The 26,657-nt window shown below is 39.5% G+C and overlaps 1 protein-coding gene and 1 non-coding gene across 3 annotated transcripts in view; one reads left to right on the top strand and one right to left on the bottom strand.

The window, feature by feature from the left end:
* The window catches only part of PCCA (propionyl-CoA carboxylase subunit alpha), a 393,065-nt gene that overhangs the window by 314,816 nt on the left and 51,592 nt on the right, over nt 1-26,657 (bottom strand). For both annotated transcript variants that reach the window (XM_088021889.1, XM_028112036.2), the window contains exons 5-6: nt 10,044-10,157; nt 8,180-8,233 (exon numbers count right to left, since the gene is read on the bottom strand). In XM_088021889.1, coding sequence (XP_087878015.1) covers nt 8,180-8,233; nt 10,044-10,157 — 168 coding nt within the window. The remainder of the gene's footprint in view (nt 1-8,179; nt 8,234-10,043; nt 10,158-26,657) is intronic.
* Nucleotides 7-114, top strand: LOC114215898 (U6 spliceosomal RNA). Its single transcript, XR_003610654.1, has one exon. It is a non-coding gene; the product is annotated as a U6 spliceosomal RNA (small nuclear RNA).

Here is a 26,657-nt window from a genome sequence, read left to right as displayed (position 1 = left end):
TTTTAAATGGTGAAAAGGGCCCCATATATACTAAAATTGGGAGGATAGAGAAGATTATTAGCATGGCCCCTGCACGAGGATGACATGCAAATTCATAAAGCATTCCAAATTTTTTTAAATGGTGAAACAGGTTACATATGATATACCAAATTAAATATGCATATAAATTAAAGACAAAAATAAATCATAATTTCTTCAAGGTACCCTGAAAATAGAGCAAAATGAAAATCAATCTTAATTTCAAGAGACTGATATTTGGGTCATTAATGAAGGAAATGTCCTAACTCCCCTCAAACATGTTTAAAGTAAAAATTACGACATTTTCCTGTGGAATGTACAATATATGCAGATGAAATACACATGACAATGGTAAGACAGAGAATGCTGACGGAAAGAGCGGGGAAGGGCACTATACAATTTTAACATTTCTACATTTTACCTAAAATGGTATAATATTTTTTTTAAAGATTTTACTTATTTATTTGACAGAGAGCAAAAGAGCACAAGCAGGGGGAGGAGCAGAGGGAGAGGGAGAAGCAGGCTCCCCGCTGAGCAGGGAGCCCAATGCAGGGCTTGATCCCAGGATCCCTGAGATCATGACCTGGGCCAAAGGCAGAACGCTTAACCAACTGAGCCACCTAGGCACACCTAAAATGGTATAATGTTAACTCTAAATAGACCATATAAAGTTAAGGATGTATACTGCAATACCTAGAAAAAAACACTAAAAAATGGAAAAGGTCTTCATAGATAAATTTAAATGGAATTCCAAAAATTAAGATAACTCAAGTAAGACAGGAAAATAGAATGGTAGCCATAAATCCAGTCACATCACTAATATATTAAATGTTAACAGGTATTACTGAAATTGCATATTGGTGAGGGTACACAAATCCATGACAATACTAAAAAGTACTGAATTGCTTATCACAAAAGGGTGACTATTAGGACATGGGAATTGTATCTCAATAAAGCTTAAAGAAAATAAGGCAAACCAAAAAAACATAATAAACACTACAATTAAAGATACAGATTATGAGAATGATTTAAAAAGTACAACCAGGGTGCCTGGGTGGCTCAGTTGGTGAAGCAACTGCCTTCAGCTCAGGTCATGATCCTGGAGTCCCGGGATCAAGTCCCGCATCAGGCTCCCTGCTCAGCGGGGAGTCTGCTTCTCCCTCTGACCTTCTTCCCTCTCATCTTCTTCCCTCTCATGCTCTCTCTACCATTCTCTCTCTCTCTCAATAAATAAATAAAAATCTTTAAAAAACAAAACAAAACCTTTTAAAAAAAAAAGTACAACCCACCTACATGCTGGCTACAAAAAACATGTTTTCAATATGAACAGTCAGTTGGAAAAGTGCATATTGTGCACACTGTAAGCATAAGACACTTGAGAGTCTTCAGAGTTAACGTGAAGGAACTTGTCCAAGATCATACAGCTACAAAATGGCAGAGCAAGAATTCTAACTCTGATTCCAGACTGTGCTGGTAAGTGCCAGGGGACAGTAAGGAGGGAGAGAAGGAAAGCTTGAGTATAAATTCAAGCTATTTTAACTTTAAGGATAGGGTACGAAATCCCAATCTCATCAAATCCCAAATTCTTAACCTTCCTACTGAAGTCACCAAACCCACAATCCTCAGTGTACTTGCCTTGTCTGCACCCTTAAAAAAACTCCCGAGAAATAAAGGGAGATTTCTCCTTTTCAAGTACCCATGTTAGAGCATTTCTACTCAACATCATCTTCAAATTCTTGAACAAATATTCTGGAAGCTAACCTCTAATCCAACATCCAGGAAAAGAAACGTGTTCTCAAACATTTCAAAGGACATTCTGTTATGATTATGGTTTTATGAAATTACTTGCATAGGTTTTCATAAATTCTGAACATAACATTTAAGAATCACAATTACAAATGTATTATAAAACTGTCAGAAGGAAAGAGTCACTGAACTTTCTCCTCTAAATCCACAGAGACCAGATTAATTCAACATAAGTATATCACAGAGCAGTAAAAGGTATCAATGACTACTGTATAGCTCTACCAGCTCACTCAACTACTTTAACTTATAAAGTGAGCAAATCCAAATGAAGACAGTTACTCTGACTGGCGTCCAAGATCAAAAGATCAGAAAAACAAAAATAATTGTTTTTAGACCTTAAAAATGGCACACCAATAGCAAAAAGATAAAAGCCACCAAGAGCAAAAATAGGTACCAGCCAAAGCTATCATTTCAAAAAACAAAACAGAAAACACTAACAATTTGGTCTAGGTTCAATTCATCTTTGAAGCAGTTTGGAACATCTACTGAGTTGGGAATTTCTAACTTTTGTTAGAAACTACACTCTCATTTATTAGCTATGTGACATTGGGCAGAGCCTTTATTTCTGAGATTATTCTCTCTTCTTAAAACCAAGGATGATAATAATACATCACAGATTGTCAGGAAGATAAAATAAGAATGGTGCTGGTGGTATCTGAAGGTTGGCATTCCATACCTATTTTTAAGAGCCTGGGGGAAGGCAAGAAATATTCTGTGCCACTTGTTTTCTGATAAACAAAACCCTACTTCGGCAAATAAAGAGTATCCTACATTACAAATCAATAGCAAAATTCTAACACACACACTCACTCACTCCAGATGGATATAAATATGGTTGCAGTGGTACAGTGGTAGCCTCCAGGGAATTAAATAGGGTTTGAGGTCAGAGTTGCGCAGATGAAGGAAACCTTCTCTTTCAACATATACATGTGACTTAAATTTAAGATTTTACATTCTTGAAAATTTTTAATTTTAACATAATAAAATCAGAAATCTGTGTCCAAAACGTGAATTCTACTAATGTTAAGAAAACATATGTAGTTAAAACTGTATCTACAAAATATATTAGTAACATTTCTCAACTTTCTTTTTTTTTTCTTAAGAGAGAGAGAAAGCGTGCAGGGCAGGGGGGTAAGGTGATAGCGGTGGTAAAGGGAGAGGGGGAGAGAGGGGCAGACAGAGAGAGAGGGAAGGAGAGGGAGAATCTTAAGCAGGCTCCATGCCCAGCTGGGAGCTAGAGACAGGGCTCAACTTCACAAGCCAGAGATCATGAACTAAACCAAAAGCAAGAGTCAGATGCTTGATAAACTAATTAAGCCACCCAGGTGCTCCCTATTTCTCAACATTCTTAAGCCATAATATAAATAAATTTCAACAGTCATGCACAAAACACTTCTGTGAATGACCAAGGTCACAGCCCACATAAATAAAATCAGAGTTATATACAATTCTGGATTTGCAAGGTCTAAGCCTCTCCTTTATTCACCTACTCAAAAAAAAAAAAAAAAAAAAGGTTTTACAAGTGAATAGGGTATCATATGAATCCCTTTAAATTTACTTTATACTATCTTAAGAACAAAAATATTGTTAAATGAAACCACTGGCCAACTTGCTAACTTGAATTTTAGTATTAGTTATGAACCACTTACAACATACTTTAATAACACACTATGGATTACAACACCATAACTGACAAAAAACAACCTAGCAAAATGCGGTCTTCCAGTTTCTACCTACACAACTGTCATTTTCCTACAATCTGATCACCCACTGCCTGTATTACAACAAAGTGGGTTTCTATGGTTTCTAAGGTTTCTATGGGCTTTGGCCAAGTTGGCTACAGTTACTTTGGTCTTTTTTGCCTTCTCCTTGAACGTTCTCTCTTTCCAACTTAGCCAATTAGGATACAGTGTTTTGTTTTTCCCCCAAATTCTCTGTACCCAAAAGTCAGCCAACCTGGGTCAAGTCCTGACTGTTACTAGCAGACTGTGACTACTGGTAGGTCACTGCACCTGAGTCACTGTTTTCCTTTTGTTATACAGAGTTAATAATATCCAGCTTCAGTGGTTGCATGAATGAAAACAATGTGTCAAAGTATTTGGTAAACTACAGTATTATGCACATGTATATAGCAGAATAATCCTACCAAACTATTAATCTCAACAGGAAAAAAATCTAAACTCAGAAAATACACATGAAAACTATCAGATTAGGGGCGCCTGGGTGGCTCAGTCATTAAGCATCTGCCTTCAGCTCAGGTCATGATCCTGGGGTCCTGGGATCGAGCCCTGCATCAGGCTCCCTGCTCCGCGGGAAGCCTGCTTCTCCCTCTCCCACTCCCCCTGCTTGTGTTCCCTCTCTCGCTGTGTCTCTGTCAAATAAAAAAATAAAATCTTAAAAAAAAAAAATTAGTCTTGTAAAGAAAACTTATAAAGTTTAGTATGCTTTTATATTTGGTTTATTGTATACTTTTTTTTTAAAGATTTTTATTTATTTATTTGAGAGAGAGAGAGAGATAGCTAGAAAGAGCACACAAGTGGGGAGGAGAGGGAGAGCGGGGAGGAGATGCAGGCCCTCCAATGAGCAGGGAGCCTGATGTGGGACTTGATCCCAGGACCCTGGGATCATGGACCTGAGCCAAAGGCAGACACTTAACCGACTGAGCCACCCAAGTGCCCCTATTGTATACTTTCTAATGCAAATATATAGCAAAAATTCAGGGGGAAAAAAAGTCCAGAAATTATTCATAGTTGTTAACTAAAAAAAACAATGTATTACATAAAGCACAACTAGTTTTTCTACAAACAAAATAAATACGAGGTCTTTGAATAGCAGTTTAAAAAAAAAACAGAACTGGGGTGCCTAGGTGGCACAGTCGGTTAAGCAGCCAACTCTTGGCCTCAGCTCAGATTGTGATCTCAGGGTTGTGAGATCGAGCCCCATGTTGGGCTCCACACTCAGCGAGAAGTCTGCTTAAGATTCTCTCCCCCTCTCTTTCCCTAAAAGAAATCTTTTTTTTAAAAAAAAGGAACTAAAAATAAAATGGAAAAAAATCTCCATATTTGAGGGGCGCCTGGGTGGCTCAGTTGGTTAAGCGACTTGCCTTTGGCTCAGGTCATGATCCTGGAGTCCCGGGATCGAGTCCAGCATCGGGCTCCCTGCTCAGCGGGGCGTCTGCTTCTCCCTCTGACCCTCCTCCCTCTCGTGCTCTCTATCTCTCATTCTCTCTCTCTCAAATAAATAAATAAAATCTTTAAAAAAAAAAAATCTCCATATTTGATTAAATCTCAAACACAGGATACAGTATTACAATAAAGGGAACTCCACAGTATTCAACTTTAAAAAAAAAAATCCATTTTCTCCTTGCTAAGTCACCATCATCAACATGGTAATCATGATGGTAATCACCATCAATATGATAATCTATCAACATGGTAATCCATCTACCACTATATTGGAAATTAGATATCTAAGAATATACTCAGTTTGCGATAGTAACTATTGAATTTCAATGGCTGGTTACCAACCACACAATGTTTATATGGCCTAACAAAATCAGTAGGCGGGGCGCCTGGGTGGCTCAGTCGTTGAGCATCTGCCTTCGGCTCAGGTCATGATCCCAGGGTCCTGGGATTGAGCCCCGCATCGGGCTCCCTGCTCCACAGGAAGCCTGCTTCTCCCTCTCCCACTCCCCCTGCTTGTGTTCCCTCTCTTGCTGTATCTCTGTCAAATAAATAAATAAAATCTTTAAAAAAAAAAATCAGTAGGCAATTTCATTTCAATGCTGTTGTCTTTCGTTTTTTGTTTTTTAAGGGAACTTACCACCTATAACCAAACATTCCAATAAGGAGCATTTATTTTTTTTTTTTTTTCAAAAGGAGCATTTTAAATGGCACACTCCAATGGGAAAAGATTTTAATGCTAGGAAAATTATATCCCAAAAGGAATCTTGCCATGATGCTAAAAAACCAAGAGGTTAGTTATCACTAGCTGCATATTCTCATAGTGAGCCAAAACACGGCAATACTGCTTTTTAGCTATAAAACAGTCCATTTTGTGCTAGGAGAAAGTTTTCTTGCATGTTGTTTTATAATTCTTAATCTAATGATTATTTAATCTTTCCATAACATCCACTGAATCCACTATGTTGAAATCATTAGACTATAAAACAAAAGGGAAAGAAAGACTGATAAGGCCAAGTCTCTTAAGAGGAAATTAATATACAGAAATAATTTTAACCTAATATGTAAAGTACTATACCAAATAAGAAATCTTAAAAAAAAAAAAAAAAAAATGCTCTAGAAAACAGAGGAAAGACATTACTTCTCACCAGAGGGATGTGGAAACTACTCTGGGAGAAGTAACATGTGAACTATGCCTTCCAGGAGAGGCGGTCATTAGAAACGTGAGAGAGGGCAAGTGGGCCGCCTGGGCAAAGAGACACAAAAAGGATGGAACACGAAAGAACAAGCCACGTTTGAGAACAGCACGGTGTTCTAGCTTGGCTGACGCATAGCTCTGAGAAAGGGAAATGGAGGAGAGGAGATCAGAAAGAAAATTCATGAGAAAGGAAGGTAGTCATTCATATATTCTACACTCTTTTAACATGAAATCCCTGATGGAAATAATCTTCATTTAAGGAAAATGTGAACTTCTTCGTAATATTTTCTTCCCTGAATTGAAGTCATTTGTGTACTTGAATTATCTGACCTGTGAGCCTCTCACGAGCAGGACACACATCTGATTCATTTTTATATCCTTCTCAAATACCTTAAACATAGTTACCAAACAACCATTTTTTTAATGACTAAATGAATGCATGAATGAACAGAATGGCCATGTCATTTAACTTCTCTGAGACTCAGATACTCATCTATACCAGGAATTGGCAAATTTCTACTACAAAGGGCCATGCAGTAAATATTTTAGGCTTTGCAGGTTACTTGATCTGTTACAGCTACACAGTTCTGCTGTTATAGAGCAAAAGGATCCACTGACAACACATAAGTGCATGAGCTTGACTTTGTGCCAATAAAATTTAACTTACAAAAACAGGCGGCAGGCTGCATTTGGGCCATGGGCCATGGTTTAGAGATGCCTCATCTATACAACTTAAATTTAGTACATTATATTATTCAGGCACACTCATATGTGTTACATTCAAATCACTTTCTGACATAATGACAGAACCCAGCCAAAATGTCAAACAAGATGATAACGAAAAAGAACGTAAGTGGGAAAGTGTGGTTATACTACACACAACCTGGCAGATCTGGGCGTTTGGCGGCTTCCACCTAATCTGCCCTCTCCAGACACTTAATACCATCAGCTATATCACCTTACATCACAATTTCTGCAGGCCTCAGTTTCATCTTCAGGCCCGAGTTTTTAATCTCTCACTTGGTTAAAGTAGATCATTCTAAACTAGAACTCTTGGTTCTTAAAAACTGTCCAAGTTAAATTTATGGATTTTAAGTGGAAATGTCATCTAGAAAATTACATTCATAAATAATTTTGAGTCCATGAAAGAACAAAACACAAGCATTTCACAGAAACGAAGTATAACATATTAGAATAATAAAGTAGGATACCACCTGGGATAACTGATGTAATCAGCTTCTCGAAACATTCAAAATCCTATTTTAGCACCTGAAAATCCTGAATGTAGTTATAAATACACACACGAGAAATCAATTCAGTTCACCCAATCAGGGCGGTAATATCTGAAAGAGACTCAGATCGTGCATAAACCTTTTCCCAAAATAGAGAAGGCAGTAAGATTTGATCTTAAATGCCACAATATGCAATGAAAAGAGAAATAATGTTCTTGTATAATAATAAATCACTGGACTCCTTGACACAGGTAGCTACAAACCTAAAGAGCTGAATTTTTTAAAAATCCATAAAATATATAACAAACTTGGTGTCATTCATTAGGTATAAAGATGATTTTATAACTTTTCCACTTTTATTCTTCAAACCAAGACCCGGGTTACAGAATAAAAACTCTTCACTTTTCACAAATAATTTTCAAAGAACTGACAGGTCAATTAAAATTCTATAATTCAGGGGCGCCTGGGTGGCTCAGTGGGTTAAGCACCAGCCTTCAGCTCAGGTCATGATCCCAGGCTCCTGGGATCAGCATCTTGTCAGGCTCCCTGCTCAGCGGGGAGTCTGCTTCTCCCTCTCCCTCTGCCCCCCCCACCCTTCTGCTCGTGTTCTCTCTTTCTCTCAAATAATAAATAAAATTTTTTAAAATATCTGTCATTCATCACTACCCACAGTTACAAAAGTAACACCATTATACTGCTTTCTGAAATACAAGTTAACAGATTCTGGTTCATTACAAACTTACCAGGCATTTGGCAAATTCTTTGTTTTCTGAAAGGAATCCATAACCTGGATGTACCTTAGAAATGAAAACAAAAAGCACTTTCAATTTTATCATATGACAAAACCTTTATAAGCAACATAGAGAGTGCACTCATGTGTTCATATTTTAAGGGCATGGAGTCAGGTTACTTCGCCTACATACTGACAGTTCCAACACACATTCCTGAGTACAGACCCAAATTCCAAGAAACTGCCTGATATGCACTTACAGCACACTACCTTTGTCCTAACCATAATCAGGACCACGGACCTACAAATCTGCCAGTCACCTATATCTATGTATTTGAACACAATCTGAACTCTCCCTACTTTTTCTGAGGCTAATTTTGGCCTTAAGCCAAATTTTTTAATGGTTGGTGGGCCAAAGAATAAGGTTAAAAGAAACCATTTGTGAGACAGATGAAAAACTCCTAATTCCCCTTTCTCTACAGTCCCGGGAAATGCTGCTTTCAAAAAATCTGGCTAAGCCAACTAACATATTTTATTCCTGACCACATGAATACCCTCATCCACCCAATGAGCAGTGTTGGTCAAAACTAAAGTCGAAATCTGGTTTTACTTTTTCTTTATACACTGAATTTTTTTCTTCTTACATGTACTCTTCTTTCCCTCCTTGGCCCACTTAACCATTCATAACCACTTTATGCTATCCCCACACAAACCATGTTGCTATGATTTAAGTTCTATCATCCTGGCCTATCACACTGTTCGAACAAATTTAGCCTATTATCAATCAAGACTGAACATATTTCCAGGAAAACAATTCTACTGTAAGGAAAGCCAAATTTCACAAGGAGCCAATATCATAATCTAGAAGTAGCTACACATCTGAGATTTTTAAATGTTTTATGAACCTGGTATAGAATTTAAACAACTGCATCACAGGTAGAGTTTCACTCCACAATTGCGTTTTATAGAAACATTTAACAAAACATTGTATTCTGACAAGCTATCGTTAAAGGGTTAAGAGTTTTACCTTCATTAACTCTGATAATAAACTGTAAACATCTATAATATGGGTTCATGAATTCAGTTATTTATTTAAATATGTATCTTACTAAAACATTTCTTTCACAAGACATGTGAACACTAATTGAAGCACTCCAGGCTAATTGCTGGTGTTGGCTGTTTCCGTCCAATTTCAGAGATAACGCTGCATAGTTTGCAACATTATATATAATTAGTTCTCTGATCTAACACACACACACACACACCACCACCACCACCACCACCACCACCACCACCACCACCACACAATTCCTGATGTCAGAAACCAGATTCTTCCCTGGATTCCACCCCATTCAGACAAAATTGGAGACAGGAAGAATTACTGATTTCTCCGTGTAAGTTAAGTGTATTCTACTGACATTATCAATTGCATAGTTTTTATTTCTGGAAGTGTAACCAGGTATACGTAATTTTTAAATGATTAAAACAATTTAAAACAAGAATCTTTTGAATCCTATTCATAACACAGATTTTTTTTAATGTTCTTATCGCACTGAAAGGGTTAATACTCAAAACTAATTAGGATTTTTCTTTTTTTTTTTTTTCCCCTAACAAATTTGGAAATGAACTGAAACTGCTCCCTGGTGTGAAAGCTGAATCCAACAGCCACCTGCAGGATCAGCGACCAACACTGCCAGATGCTACAAAGCCTTTGATTTCCAGTAGCGAATTCGGCCACATTTAACTCATGTGACATGAACTAACTGCAACAGCATTTTCAATCATTCTTTATTTTTTTTTTTTTTCTGAGTACAAACTCTAGCTTTCTGCTCACTATATATGAAACAGCTGCGGTAGATAGATTCATTCAGACTCACAGCTTGGGCCCTGGTTTTCTTAATGGCTTCCATGATGGCATCCATGTTGAGGTAGCTTTTACTGGTGGGAGCTGGGCCAACACAGACAGCCTCGTCCGCCATTTTCACATGAACCTGAAGAGACAAATCTCTGCATTAACAGATGCTCCCAGCAAAAAGAAATCCCGTCATTTGTGAATATACACAAAATTGCAAATGTGATTGTTTCCCTTGTTTAAGTAGTCAGGTCTTTTTGAAAGTGCACTAAAAAAAGAACAGTGTAACTGTTCTTTATCAGCTCAGGAACTATATTAACCATGACTTTCATTTATTACAAGCCTAATCATTGTCTAGCCAGAGAACTTCCATAATATTCCCTACCAATTTGATTAAATAAAACCCCTGCAAACGTTGGCCCCCTATTCAGTTCATCTACATATAAATCTTATATCAAAAACTACCCTGTTACATGTAGCCAGAGTAGTCCAATATTTTCCTAACAAGCACTCATGCCCAGTTCTAAGCAAGCTCCCCAGGAAGTGGGGATAATTATAGAGAAACTGAATGAAGGGATGCAGTGAGTGTCCCTGCACAGCATCAGGTCAGCACCAGGTACAAATTAAAGTCCAGAACTAAAGACTTCAATATCAACGAGCCAGAAAATCTTGACAATCATTTAAATACTCTCACATTTGATCCTCATCCATTTTTACCTTTACTCTTAGAAGAGCTGATATATGCATTAATTCTAAGTCTACTTAAAACTTAGAAATATATGCTCCATTTTTAAGACTACTCACTGTACAACCTTCTTACACCTATTTTTGCTTGAGGTGAGGCATTCACTACTGAAAAGAGTAACTTATTTCTGAAAGAAACTATTCTTTTAAAATGCTAACAGGATTCATGTATCTTTGAAATGGCTTTCCCTAACAGTTTTCCAGTTTAAGGAACTTCTAATCCATTTAACTTTATTTTACAAGGCAGACATAAAACCTAGAGCACCTATACTACCTGGACTTTTATGACCCCACCCCCCAAAAAAGTCTAAGATGGAAAATACTTTTGAGTATTGGTAAGTTCTATTCTTCAGCCATGAATTTTTAAGAAGCATGTTGTTTTAAATGACATCGATAAAAAATAAAACCAATTAAGTCATCTTTTAGAAAGTTATCGATTCAATATTTTCCAATAAGTAAAAAAATTATCATGCCCAAGAGATTTACACATCAATATTTTAATGAAAAATACCCAAATATATACACTCTGTAATATCTTTAATAATGTCCCCTGCAAAGAAAAGCAGCGAGGCTCACAAAGGGATCCTAAATATTCCCATGTTCAAAGCAAGGCTCTCCTTGTGGTTATTTTTGCCTTGCTCCCCCACCCCCCCCACCAATCTCAAGTTGTTCTTCTCCCCTCAGGCCAGAACCTCCTCCTCTATTGCGCCTGCCCAGTTCAGGTCCTCTTACTAGCAACTTTGTTGTAATTGTGGCTGTGGTTTTTTTTTTTTTTTTTTTTTTCTGTAAGAAAGGAACTGAACACTGAGCAATCCTTTAAAAAGAATGCATTAGCCAGGTGGGGATAAAGTAAGTTAAATCCACATTTATTCTGTGTATTTTATTCACCAACAAGTACTACCTACTATTAAAGATGCAGAAGTTTCACTTCTACCACTGGGTCTTTCCCAGGTACTTCAGCTTCAGATGAATCTCCTTTAATCTGAACTCTGATAGTACTTAGCACAAATTTTGGCATTTAATTGCATCCTGCCTAGCAACGTTATTCTGACTGCTTTATAGATTGTCTGTTACAACTCAGACACTCTCCTCCACCAGATTAGAAGGTCCTGAAAGGCAGAAGTTAGGTCTTAAATTCCTTTTTAAATCACTCCCAGCACGTTATGTGCTAAAAGCTCATTAACTCATAGATACACATGGATGGCAGTTTATTTAATAACTTTCATTGTTAAGCCATTGTCTTTTTTTTTTAATTTATTTATTTTACAGAGCGAGAGCACAAGCAGAGAAAGCAGCAGAGGGAGAGGGAGAAGGAGGCTCCCCGCTCAGCAGGGAGCCCAATGTGGGACTCGATCCCAGGACCCTGGGATCATGACCTGAGCCAAAGGCAGATGCTTAAAGGACTGAGCCACCCAGGCACCCCTAAGCCATTGTCTTTGAGGTGAAAGTCTATCGCAAATTAAAAATTCTCCAATCTTAGCAATACATATGGGAACTGAAGGTTGTATGGGAAGAAATTAAAAGACACACACACATATGTGTGTATATTTATGTCCAAAATTTTTATAATAAACATGCATCAAAAAGTAAAAGAGGAGAATCTAAATTAAAAAAAAAGACTATCAAAATACTAAAGATTTTATTTATTTGACAGAGAGAGAGACAGCGAGAGAAGGAACACAAGCAGGGTGAGTGGGAGAGGGAAAAGCAGGCTTCCTGCTGAGCAGGAAGCCCGATGCAGGGCTCGATCCCAGGACCCCAGGATCATGACCTGAGCAGAAGGCAGACGCTTAACAACTGAGCGACCCAGGCGTCCCCTTGACTAGTCTTTTTTTCTAAATACACTTTGTAACCATACGGCATATATAATTTTGCATCCTTTTGTTTTATAACTAACATCTTAATAGACATGTTTCCTGTTATCACGAACTGTAAACATACTGAGAATCTAGCTCAGGGCCTAACATATTTTAGCAGATGATCAATATTGTTCAAATAAACATTCAAATAAATTAATGTCAAAAGCAGGTCAAAACTGCTTACGGGCTTTACAAAGAAAAGGCAAAACATGCTGTTTCTAAATGGTTGATTGGTTTCTTTTATTTCTCAGAAACAAACCTTTCTTTAGGGTAGAAGCTACACTAGCATCTTAACAAACCCAAAGTGAAGCACAGGGTCAGTACTAGCAAAAATCCTGGGCAAAGCCGTTTGAAAAAAAAAAAAAAAAAACCTAGAATCCTCTGCTGCCTTAGTTCCCAAAGAGATACTTACTTATGAGTCAATCAGGAAAGAAAAATTTTTTAAACTTTTGAAGCGCAAATTTCAATTTTGTTGTTATTATTGTACTAAATGCCTGAGGTTATTTCACTGGGTTACTAATATGAAACCAACTGCATTCAAGCCATATAGGTGTTCCTTCTGAAGAGCGACTTTTCACTGCCTACACTGACTAGATGGATTTATGTTTCAAGAATTTCAACATCTTGAAAAATATAAATTTCTTTTTTTAATACTTCAGTAATATGTAACAATCACGGAAAAGTTTAAACTGAACTAATCAATTAACTAGGATCCTGCTGGCTACAAGTTTCAGAAAGAAAAAAAGATTTTAAGTATGAAGTAGTCTTCAGAAGCTTTTCCAATAGGTTTTTGAAGATTAATTTCCTCAAGCTTTAAATTTTAGTTTTAGATTTTAAATTTTGTTAAATAGAAAAAATTACTTGAACCAGCCTTTTATTTTCCAAATAATCTAACAAAGTGTTTTTCAACTTACAGAACTGAAAAAAATCATGTTCCTCGTTGACTTTCTTTAAATGACTTTAAACACTTGGATACAGATAGGTTAAAAATTGTGCGTGAATTTTAAAAAACTGAGTTAATGAAAATTTCATATTAGACCATTAGATGCGTCAGATATGCTTGAAAAAGATACTCTGTTTGGTCAAAAACATTGCACCTTAGTGTTAAAAAAAAGTACACTAGACCAGATCTGAGTGAAAGCTTTTAAATACCTTCTACACTAATAGAGACTGCGGAAGACAGGGAAGAGAAGCAGCTTTGAAGATGTTTCCTCACGCTGCGAGGGCTTTCTTCTGAAACCTATCACCCAAGAAGACTGCACCTAGGTGGGCACTCTCTACCGTGTTCGTGAATACTTGAGTCTTCCCTGGGCTATCACCCAATGTGAACACAAGGTGAGACACTGCCAGGATGAGAGAATGTAGATGTTCTCTTTGCCCTAGAATAGCAATGCCTCATACAATCTGTCCAGGTTTCAGGATCCACCAGATTGAACCCAATTCTTTAACAAGCAAAAGTCACCCTTAAGACTGAAAAGGTAAAGAAAAGAAGGCCAACTGCATCAATTGAAAGATTTTATTTTTTTGAACTAAACTCTACACCCAACATGGGGCTTGAACTCACAACCCCAACAACAAGAGTCACACACTCCAACCAACTGAGCCAGCCAGGCACCCCCAGAAAAACCATTTTTAAACCAGATTTCTAAGGGGGCGGGGGAGAACCTTTTTCCCTATTCTATACAATGTATCTAAAGAGACTTATACAAATGTCAACAGACTAGCATTCTGGCATATCCTTCTAGAAAGACAATTCATTCCTACAAAATAATGATTTTTCAGGGGCATCTTGGTTGGTCAGTCAGTTAAGCATCTGCTTTAGGCTCAGGTCATGATCCTTGGGTCCTGGGCAGGGAGCCTGCTTCTCCCTCTCCCGCTCCCCTTGCTTGTGCACTCACTCGCTCTCTATCAAATAAATAAAATCTTTTTTAAAAAAAATGGTTTTTCAAAATCAGTAAATACTATATTTGCTTTGAATCCATTTTGTAAAACTGTATGTGTAGCACCATGACACATTTATTTGTGATTTTTGGATGGCAGAGTTAGTGACTTTACTATTTTTCTTCTGTTAAAACTTACATAATTTTCAAAATGGTAAAATTAAAAGTTACAGGGAAAAGAGAATGGGTTTTGTCTAGTTGCAAAACTCTCAATCTATTTTCTAAAATCCTGTTTTCCCAGTATAAGAGGTTCCTCAAAAAGTTGAAAATAGAGCTACCCTACAATCCAGCAATTGCACTGCTAGGTATTTCCAAAGAATAGAAACATAGTGATTCGAAGGGGCACACGCATCCCAATTTTTATAGCAGCAATGTCCATAAAAGCCAAACTATGGAAAGAGCCCAGATGTCCATTGACATATGAATGGATAAAGAAGATGTGGTGTGTGTGTGTGCGCGCGCGCACGCACGCACACACAGGAATATTACTCAGCCATCAAGAATGAAATCTTGCCATTTGCAGGGACGTGGATAGAACTAGAGGGTGTTACACTAAGCAAAATAAGTCAGAAAAAGAAATACCGTATGAGTTTCACTCACATGTGGAATTTAAGAAACAAAAAACAGATGGGGCGCCTGGGTGGCTCAGTTGGTTAAGCGACTGCCTTCGGCTCAGGTCATGATCCTGGAGTCCCGGGATCGAGTCCCACATCGGGCTCCCTGCTCGGCAGGGAGTCTGCTTCTCCCTCTGACCCTCTTCCCTCTCATGCTCTCTATCTCTCATTCTCTCTCTCTCTCTCAAATAAATAAATAAAATCTTTAAAAAAAAAAAGAAACAAAACAGATGAACATAGGGGATGGGAAGGAAAAATAAGATGAAAATAGAGAGGGAGGCAAACCATATGAGACACTAAACTCTAGGAAACAAACTGAGGGTTGCTGGAGGGGGCAGGGGTGAGGGGAAGGGGTAACTGGGTGATGGGCATTACAGAGGGCATTTGATGTAATGAGCACTGAGTGTCATATGCAACTGATGGATCACTAATTCTATCCCTGAAATTTTTTTTAAAAGATTTTATGTATGTATCTGAGAGAGAGAGAGAGAGAAAGACCACAAGCAGGGGAGAGACAGGGGGAGAGGGAGAAGCAGACTCTCCACTGAGCAGAGAGCCCAAGCGGGACTCGATTCCAGGACCCCGGGATCATGACCTGAGCTGAAGGCCGATGTTTAACCAACTGAGCCACCCAGGCGCCCCTACCCCTGAAATTAATAATATACTATACATTAACTAAATTGAATTTAAATAAAGAATTTTTTTAAAAAATCCTGTTTTCCTATCAGTAAAGGGAACTGTCCCAGAACCAATTATGAAACCAAAGAGTTTGTTGAGTCTTTATTTGGCAGGGATGCATTTCTGAGAATATGGTAAACAAAAAAAGAATGAAAAGCACCATGACTAGAACCACATTCTCTTACCACTGACACCTGGTAGAAGCATCAGGGAGCAATGGGAAGGATGGAGTAGGGGAGAGGAGACAAGAAGTATGAAAGCAAAACCTTAGCAAAAGCAATGTCAATGTACCAAGACCACAGCGAAATGGATTGTGGAATGGGGAAGGGGGGAGGCAGAGGTAAGTATGAAAGGGTGGGGCAGGGGCTATCTATATGGTTACTTGTCAAGGTTGGGAGAGACAGAGTGATAGCTGAGAAAAGGTTTGAAGTGGAGTTTTTCTTAGGAAAAACTTGAACAAATGCCCTTGAAAAGTAAGGAGCTTAAAAGTAAGGAGATGAAATAATTCACATTGACAATCAAGTGGCAGAGCTAGGAGATATGGGGAAGCAGAAGACAGGGAAAGGGATAGAGCTCATCTCCACCACCACCCCCGCAAAATATAAGCCAGGATTTAAAAAGGAAAAAGATGAAAGAGGGGGCACCTGGGTGGCTCAGGTAGTTAAGTGTCTGCCTTCGGCTCAGGTCAGGATCTTCAGGGTCCTGGGATCGAGCCCCGAGTCTGTGGGGGAGAGATCTCTGCTGAGAGTGAGTCCGCTTCTCCCTCTGCCCCTCCCCCTACTCGTCCTTTCTCTCTCTTGCTCTCTCCCTCTCTCAAATAAAAATCTTTCTAAAAAATAAAATTAAAAAAAGAAAAGAAAAAAGGAAAAGCAGACAGGAAAGACAAACAGGAGACAGAGAAGGACAGACAGAGCTTGTTATGCAGTTCAAGACAAGCTCCCCAAGTACCCACTCCCCATTTGCCGTGCTGCCTGGAAGGGCTTCTCCAAAGACCCTCTCGAGCCACCACTGCAGAGAAAGCAGCAGAGATACGATCAAGAATGTGTCTTTCCTTCCTAATGGTGGGAAGATGCCAAGAATGGGCATAAATACAGGTAGATTTATAGATCTGTTGACAGAAACTAAAGGCTCCGGCTTTTGGCAGTTGCTATTTTGTGTGTAATCAAGAGACAAGAACACTCAAAGAGGAGTCACTGGTGGTGTAAGAAGATTATAAAAAGGGCTGAAAATGGTCACTGGAAGCACGGGAAAGCAAACTAACAAAAGAAATCTAGTAAGACAGCCAAGTATTGCTGACATTCATTAATTTCAAAATCCTTGTTGTGAAAGAACTTTATGCCAACAAAATGGCACAGCTTCTATGTCAGACACTACGAAGTTCCTCAAAAAAATAAAGAACTACCATGGGGTGCCTCAATGGCTCAGCCGGTAGAACGTGTGTCTTGTGATCTTGGGGGTCATGAGTCTGAGCCCCAAGCCAGGGGCAGAGTTTACTTTAAAAAAAAAAAAAAAAAAAAAAAAAAGGCGCCTGGGTGGCTCAGTTGGTTAAGCGACTTGCCTTCGGCTCAGGTCATGATCCTGGAGTCCCGGGATCGAGTCCCACATCGGGCTCCCTGCTCAGCAGGGAGTCTGCTTCTCCCTCTGACCCTCTTCCCTCTCGTGCTCTCTATCTCTCATTGTCTCTCTAATAAATAAATAAAATCTTTAAAAAAAAAAAAGGAAAAGAAAAGAAAAAAGAAATCAGGATCTCAAAGAGCTATTAGCACTCCCAGGTTCATTGCAGCCCTATCCACAAGAGTTAAGATGTGTTTGGAAACAATCTAAATGTCCACTCACAGCTAAAGAGATAAAGCAAATAGATACACTCACAGCTGAATACTATTCAGTCTCTTTAAAAAAAGGAAATTTTGCAGTATGTGACAACATGGATGAACTTGAGGACATTATGCGAAGTGAAATAGACAAAATACTTCAGGTTTCCACTTACAGGAGGTATCTAAAATAAGTCCAATTCCTAAGATCAAAGACTGGAATGGTGGTTACCAGGGGTGAGGGAAGGAGGAAATGGGGAGTTACCAAGAGGCATGGTTCCAGTGATACATAAGATGAATAAACACTGGAGATCTGCTATATAACATTGTTTAACTACAGTTAACAATAATGTATTGTACACTGTTAAGAAGCTAGATCTGATCTTGAATGTCCTTACCACAAAATTGGAAAAGAAAACAATGAACAAATTTAAGCCAACTTGGTCATACACAACTCTTAATTAAGGTCTTTTGGTGGCAGACACCAAAAAGTTGAACAGGAAAAGTTGGGTAAGGATTAGTTACTACTTTAACCCATCTTGCTAAAAAGTTAGTAACAAAAGCAACTCTCAGTCCAAAGTCTGCCACACATACATTTATTAAACAAACATTTCTCAGCAAGACAGCATACAGCATAGGGTACCTCAGTAGCTCAGTCAGTTGGATATCTGACTCTTGGTTTTGGCTCAGGTGCTGATCTCAGGGTCCTGGGATCAAGCACTCAGTGGGGAATCTGCTTGAGGATTCTCTCCCTCTCCTATTGCCCCTCTCCCTGATAACGCGTTCTAATAAAATAGATAAATCTTAAAAAAAAAAAAAAAAAGCATACAGCCTGTTTCACATGCTGCATAAAATCCCAATTCTTGTCAAATCACCAACTTGCATAAAAATGTCACCAAGGGAGGCATAATAAAACTCCAAAAGCATGATTTTATCTTTATAGTTGCTATAAGGCAATCAGAAATCCTCCTCGCTGATGGTGGGATATCAAAAATAAGGAAATCAAGTGCAAGGCACCACCCCTAGAGATAAAAGCCTTACTAAATTCTTGTATCATGTCTGTTCAAGGGTGAAAGGTCTCAAATATTTCAGCCAATCCAAATATCTTGAATAGCACTAATTCCAGTAATAAGCATCCAATTCTAATATCCATACTGCTAAATATTAAACGAATGTCAACCAGTGAAAACCCACTTACTTAAGAATTTAGTCTTGGGAGTCTGGGTGGCTCAGTTGGTTAAGCAACTGCCTTCAGCTCAGGTCATGATCCTGGAGTCCCTGGATCAAATCCCGCATCGGGCTCCCTGCTAGGCAGGGAGTCTGCTTCTCCCTCTGACCCTCCCCCCTCTCATGTGCTCGCGCTCTCTCTCTCTCTCTCTCTCTCTCTCTTTCTGTCTCAAATAAATAAATAAAATCTTAAAAAAAAAAAAGAATTTAGTCTTGACTGAGATACAGAAAGTTGTAAATGCTTTTAAAAGCCATCCCTTGGCGGTGGGGGAGGGAAAGCCATCCCTGGAGTGCCTGGGTGGCTCAGTCAGTTAAGTGTCTGCCTTTGGCTCAGGTCATCATCCCAGGGTCCTGGGATAGAGCCCCATATCAGGCTCCCTGCTCAGGAGTCTGCTTCTCCTTCTCCCTCTGTCCCTCTCCTTGCTTGTGTGCAGTTTCTCTCACTCTCTCTCTCTCTCTCTCAAATAAAACCTTTAAAAAAAAAAAAAAAGCCATCCCTGGAGTGCTGACTCCCAGTAAGAGGAACTGAATGGACCTACAATGTACTTTAAATGAACACATGGGTTCATGCCTCTCTGTTCTGAAGGAGTTTAAAATATATGAGACATCATACCACTGTGGCACACTACCACTGTGCCCAAAAACCTTCATGTCCCTGTTCCCATGGCACATGACTGCCCAGGTAGAGACAAGATTTACCAGACTAAGAGAGTTTGAGTCACTGGGATCAGAAAGTGAAATGTGCAACAAGCAAATTCTCTACAACTTACATATAAGGATATTTTCTGAATTTTGGCCATGTTCTTTCCCTTAATCTGGAACACATATGTTGTAGTAATCAAGTTCAATGATGCAAACTAAAACAACTTCCTAGGGCAAGGGACACTGGGCCAAATCCAGCCCAATGCCTGCTTTTGTAAAAAAAAAAAAAAAAAAAAAGTCTTACAGGAGCACAGGTACACCTATTCATTTACTTACTGTCTGTGGCATCTTTTGTGCTATAACTGCAAGGTTAAGTAGTTGGGGCAGCCATCTAAAATATTTACTCTGAGTCTTTATAGGCAAAATTTGTCCATCCCCGCCCTAGGGGATGGCAGAGCAATAACCAAAGCCCCTGGACATCCTTGGAAATACACTGGCATGCCTAACCTAAAATTATTAGATGTTATGTGAGAGAACATTTGAAAGTCATCCTATTTAAACCACTGTATATTATTGTTGTTGTTGTTAAGTAGTCTCCATACCCAGCATGGAACCCAAAGCAGGGCTTGAGCTCACAGCCCTGAGATCAAGACCTGAGCTGAGATCAAGAGTCGGACGCTTAACCAACTGAGCCACCTAGATGCCCCTAAAACCACTGTATTTTGTAATATCAATAACTATTACTTGTAATAATATCTCAAATATAGTCACTGCCAGAAGCACCAACTCAATTCCTCTTAATAAGAACCAGATTAGTGAACTGGATGTAGCAATTTCATTAGAATACGGCCAGGTCAATCCTAGAGGTTCTCAGAGTCAAAGACGGAAATAACTGGTCGTTACATACTTTTTGTACAGGCAGTTCACCAGGGGATCTGACCACCCCAAACATCCTTGCCGAGTGTTCCAAATGGCAAAGTCTATACCACCCCTTGATCCTGAGCAGTTTCTGCAGCTAGTCACATAAGCTAGGCAACTAAGTAAAACAAGCAAGCACCCACAGTATGACTATTCTAGAGCTACTTGCTTCCTGATGGAGGGGCACTCATTTGTTTACTGCTTGCTACAAAACATGCTGAATCCTTGACTCTAGTTGGCAAAAACTTTCCCTGAATATTTTCTCTGCACATGATATGAGCAAGGCACCAACTGCCTTTTGGCTCGAAGTATATTTGCACAAGTGTTCGAATAGCCAACAGCCCTAGATGAGGACAGTGTCTGACTCCGGGGCAGAGTGCAGAGATGCTAATAGTCCATTTATAAAAGATTCACTATGTGAGAAGCAGGCTAAGAGCAAACCATTTCATGTGCAGGTATCATCTGACCCTCTTCATATCACCTTCTGGAAACTGGGACTTGGGGAACCAGAGCAAAAATGCTGATACTCTGGGGCGCCTGGGGTGGCTCAGTTGGTTAAGCAGCTGCCTTCAGCTCAGGTCATGATCCCAGGGTCCTGGGATCGAGCCCCGCATCGGGCTCCTTGCTCAGCAGAGAGCCTACTTCTCCCTCTCCCTCTGCCTGCCTGCCACTCCCCCTGCTTGTGCTCTCTTTCTCTGTGTCAAATAAATAAAATCTTTAAAAAAAAAAAAAAAAAATGCTGACACTCTGACCACTGCCATGGCTGTGAGGAGTAAACGGTCCTTCGTGCCTGACCCAGCCACCTTTTACCTTCTATCAGCACCATGAAACCATGAGAGTTAACTTGTTGGCCTGCAAGGAAAGTAAAATCTCACAGTAAAGATCAGAGTAAACCACAGCTCTTGAGAGGCCAGTGCTCCTTAGCCGTGACACAACCCTCTTCATTTGTCGCCACTCAACAGAAGGATCACATCCCCCTGGCGAACTTGTGACACGATGACCAATGCTACCACGAGGACGCTCCTACTGTTGCTGGGATGGACTATTGTCTGCTTTTGGCATGGACAGCATTGTGGCAGATGTGTCATCTTTGCCATCTTCTAGGACATGGGTTACTTCTCTAACATATAACTATTTTAGGGGGTTTTTTCTTTGTGCTTATGCAATGAAAATAATAAATTTCACAACAAGGGATATTAAAAACAAAAAGCATGGACAGTGCTTGATAACTTCCCATGAAGACTGACTAAATAACCACTCCAACATTCCTCTCTAACTTGTTTCCCTAGACTATCAAGGGCAAAAAGCAAAAGAGAACATTTCCCAGGTGTGCCTGGCTGGCTCGGTCACTAGAGCACACGACTCAATCTCAGGGTTGTGAGTTTGAGCCCCATACACGATACAAAACCAAATGGGCATCGCTGTGTTTCCATAAAGATTTACAAAAACCATGTGATGGGCCAAATTTAGCTCACAGGCCATCATTTTCCAACCTCAGAAATGCTTTTCAGTCCAAATTGGGTCAGTCAGGATTCTCCAGGAATAAAGTGACATGATCAAACATGTTTACCTGAAAATACCACAAAGAGTGGGGCTAGAGAAACCAACAGAGGATGGTGAGGTTTCAAGGGACTAGCAAGAGTGGGAAGCCATAATCACCCCAGTCCTGAAGAGGCTTGGAACAGGAAGAACATAAGTAGAGCTAGTGAACGTGATGGCCCACCAGCTGCCCCGGCCCTCAAATAATGTGGGCACTGTCAAACTGAGACAAGGCAGGGAAGTAGAGATGGGATAAACAGCCTGATCTGCTTGATATCTTCAAACAGCCAAGCAGAAACACAGGGCAAGGAAGCTCAGGTGATAGACTACTCCATAGATGCCAGTGCCCTGCAGATTGATCCATAAAAGAAATTTGAGAAACTGGAGATCATCAAAATTTAAAGCTTTTGCTCTTCAAAAGACACCATTGAGCACAATGCAATACCAATTCCCACTGACTAGGATGACTATAATAAAAAAAGACAAATAATAACAAGCATTGGCATGAATGAGAAGAAATCTGAACCCTCATACGCTACTAGTGGGAATGTAAAATGGTGCAGCTGCTTCAGAAACTAGTCTGAAAAGTTAAAGGTTAGTTTAAGTTACCTAAAAGTTTAAGTATAGTTACCAAATGACCCAGCAATTCCAATCCTAAGTATATATGCAAGAGAAATGATAACATGTTCACACAAAGACCTGTATACACATATTCATAACAGTATTCATAGTAATTAAAAACTAGAAGCAACCCAAATGCCCAGCAACTGGTAAATGAATAAGACGTGTTATATTCATGCAACAGAATACTCAGCCAAAGGGGGGGAAAAAAAAGAACTGATCAATGCAACAACACAAATGAATCTCAAAAGCATTATGCTAGGCGAAAAGAAGCCAGACACAAAAAAACAAAAACTATACAATTCCACTTAGTTGAAGTTTCCAGAGAACGCAAAACTACAGGCAGAAAGCAGATCAGTGGCTACGTAGATGGAGGTGAACAAGGAGTGACTACAAATGGACACGAGGGACCCGCATGGGCAATGGCAATGTTCTAAAAACTGGATAGCAGTGAGGGTGGTACAACTCTGAATATTTACTATTAACTCATTGAACTGTACACTTAAAATGGGTAAACTTTATGATATGCAAACTATACCTCAATAACGCTATTTAATAAAAATCAGGACGTTTCATATTCATTTTTTAATCCATTATGCTGTGAGCTCTGCTATGCGAGGACCTTCTGGCACACAGCACGGTGATTATAAATGTTTAACAACTGCAGCTAATAAAGTCAAAAATTCATCTGACAAAGAGGGCTCTGGCGATAGAAGGCACTTCAGAAGGGCACACCAGCAGCAGACAGAGGGCATCAGACACACACAGCCCAGAGAGACCAGAGGATGGTGAGGGAGAAGAAAGCCATCAAAACGGAAGGCCAGCCGTTAATGCTGCACGCCTCAGACAGACCAACTAAGAAGGGGATTCAGAGAAGTAGCTACTGAATCTAACAAATCAAATTTCTGGCGATTTTGGGGACAAACTCAGTAGAACAAACAGAAGCCTGGCTTCCCTCAGTTGAAGAGCAAATGCAAAGTAAGAAAGAAAAACTGAGACTTAGTCGTTCATGTGGCTTAACTGTACGCTTGCGAATGCAGGACATTTTCTAACTACTGGGAAAGCTCAGTACACACACAAAGTAGTCGATAAAACTTTCTGATTGCAGACTGATACAACTTTTCAAAGAGATCATCCCACCATAGAGAAATACCTAATAGACGTGAGCATATGTACCTCACAAACCTAACTAGAAGTCCCTAAGATGGGAACACAACCACAATCAGCAGCCAAACATATGCCTTAAAGACAAAAGACAACTTAGAAAGCGATCCCATAAAATCTGTGTAGATTCGATCACAAAGTTCTGGAAATGGGTGGTGGTGATGGTGGAACAACACTGTAAATGTACTTCATGCCACCGAATTACACAATTAAAAGTTAATCAAGCAGTAAGTTTTACTTTATATTTTACAATCAAAAAACAACAACAACAACTATATAGGGGCACCTGGCTGGCTCAGTCAGTGGAGTGTGGAGCTCTCGATCTCCAGGTTGTGGGTTCAAGCCCCACATTGGGTACAGAGATTACCTGAAGATAAAATCCTAAAAAAAAAAAACCCACACAGATTCAATCACAATTTTTAGCCCAACACTGACAAGCATTTATGAAAGAATGCATTTATAGAGCTTACTTACATAGTAAAAATATAAATAGTATCACCTAAGAAAAACTGTAGCAAGGGAGGAAAACAAAAAGAAGAGACAAGAAAATACCAATAACGAGAGTGTGGGCTCAACTCTAGACTGTAACCATTTTCCACTCGCAAAACAAAAGCAATCACACATGCATTCAGGATTGTAACGTTGAAGACTTAAGTCCACATATACCCTATTTCTGAATACAAATTTCTGAAACAATAGCAGAATGAAATTCGAGGAATAGGATTAAGAAATAACCTCCATTTGTTGGGGCACCTGGGTGGTTGGGTCAGTTAAGCCTTGGACCCTTAGTTTCGGCTCAGGTCATGATCTCAGGGTCATGAGATTGAGCCCCGCATCAGAATCCGCACTCAGCAGGGAGTCTGCTTGGGATTCTCTACCCCTCCCCGCTGCTCACAAACCTCTCTCTCAAATAAATCAATCTTTAAAAAAAAGAAAAGAACCTTAATTTGTAATCGGTATTTTTTTTAAGGATTTATTTCAAAGAGAGAGAGCATGAGCTGAGAGAGGGGCAGAAGGAGAGGGAGAAGCAGACTCCCGCTAAGCTGGGAGCCCGAGAGGGGGCTTGATCCCAAGACCCTGAGGTCACAACCTGAGCCAAAGGCAGAAGCTTAACCGACTGAGCCACCTACATGCTCCTGTAATCAGGTATTTTTTTTTAAAAAAGATTTCTTTCTTTTAGAGAGAGAGAGAGAGAGAGAGAAAGAGAGAGAGAGAGCAAGCAGAGGGAAGGGTAGAGGGAGAGGTAGAGAGAAAATCCCAAGCAGACTCCCCACTGAATGCAGAGCCCAGGGCTAGGGCTCAATCTCACAACCCTGAGATCATGACCTGAGCCGAAACCAAGAGTCCAACACTCAACTGACTGAGCCACCCAGGTGTCCCAATCAGGGTATTTTTAAAAAGTATTTCCAGAGCATATGAATAGCTACATGTCAGTACTAATCATTTAAAATACAGAGAGGCCAACAAAGTCATGAGATCTCAAAAAACTACTGGAGCCCCACCATCACTCTCACTGCTCAATATGTGTCACTAATTGACAACACTGTGCATAAAAACAAATCACCTAGATGTTATTAAATTTTGGTTTTCTTTTAATCACTCAATATATGAATATACTACCTTGATTTTTATTAAGATTTTATTTATTTGCGAGAGTGAGAGACAGCAAGAGAGAACACAAGCAGAGGGGAGAGGGAGAAGCAGGCTCCCCACTGAGCAAGGAGCCTGACATGGGGGCTCAATCCCAGGACCCTGGGATCCTGACCTGAGCTAAAGGCAGATGCTTAACCAACTGAGCCACCCAGGCGCCACTAAAACAAAGAGTTTAAGCAATAAAGATAACCATTGCTTCTCACCCCCTTAAAGATCCCACTTTCTACCCTAAAGGCAATTACCAACAGTTTTGCATGCGTCCTTCCAGACTTACCTAAACATTTTCATATGTACATGCAGGCATGAAAGTGCATCATTTTATGTTTAAGATTTTCTTCCCATAAATTATATCCTGCTATATATTATTCTTTCAACTTAGTTAACAGCTATACAACATCTGCAACTTGCTTAACTGGTATACAACATCCTAGTACCCCGGGTAAACCACAGCTTATTTAACCATTCCTCCAATAATGGATATGGTTTCCAATTTGCAGATACTAAGAGCTGCAACAGGCTTCCCTGAACATGCCAAACTGTATGTGTGTATGTAAGAAAAATATTTGAAAGTTTAAATACTACAAACTACACATTTAAAAGCTTATGTCAATTAACATGCCTACCAGAGACGAATTTCCCCACACCACCACTGAATAACTGATCTTTTGGATTTTAATTAACTAATGGAAGGGGGGGGAGGATTCTTCACTTTTTTTTTAATTTGCATTTCCCTAATAATTAGTGACTTTGGGCATATTTTCACATTGTGATCTATTTGTGGGGGGGGGGTGTTTGTTTTTTTTTAAAGATTTTATTTATTTGACACAGAGAGAGCGACAGCGAGAGAGGGAACACAAGCAGGGGGAGCGGGAGAGGGAGAAGCAGGCTTCCCGCTGAGCAGGGAGCCCGATGCGGGACTCGATCCCAGGACCCTGAGCCAAAGGCAGTCGCTTAACTGACGAAGCCACCCAGGCACCCCATTGTGAGCTATTTGTATTTCTCCTTTTGACCATTAGCCATTTTTAAGTTTAATATAGAGATATTACAAAGAAGCAAAGATATATTCTGGGGCTTTTTTTTGTAAATTACACATAATACCTAAACATTATTCTTGTTCAAAATAAAGCTAATAATCCCACTAACCATACCTCTCTCCCCATTACATTTTCTCTGTCCAGGAATCACTCCTCAGGTGAGTACACATTCTTAGACCTTTGTCTGTGCCAGGG

This window comes from Eumetopias jubatus, unplaced genomic scaffold (genome assembly GCF_037043125.1).
Source record: "Eumetopias jubatus isolate StellerSeaLion01/CBP00866 unplaced genomic scaffold, mEumJub1_p1.0 scaffold_3, whole genome shotgun sequence".
NCBI lineage: Eukaryota > Metazoa > Chordata > Mammalia > Carnivora > Otariidae > Eumetopias > Eumetopias jubatus.
The sequence above is the reverse complement of the archived record's forward strand: the minus strand, read 5'-3'. Positions and strand labels throughout refer to the sequence as shown.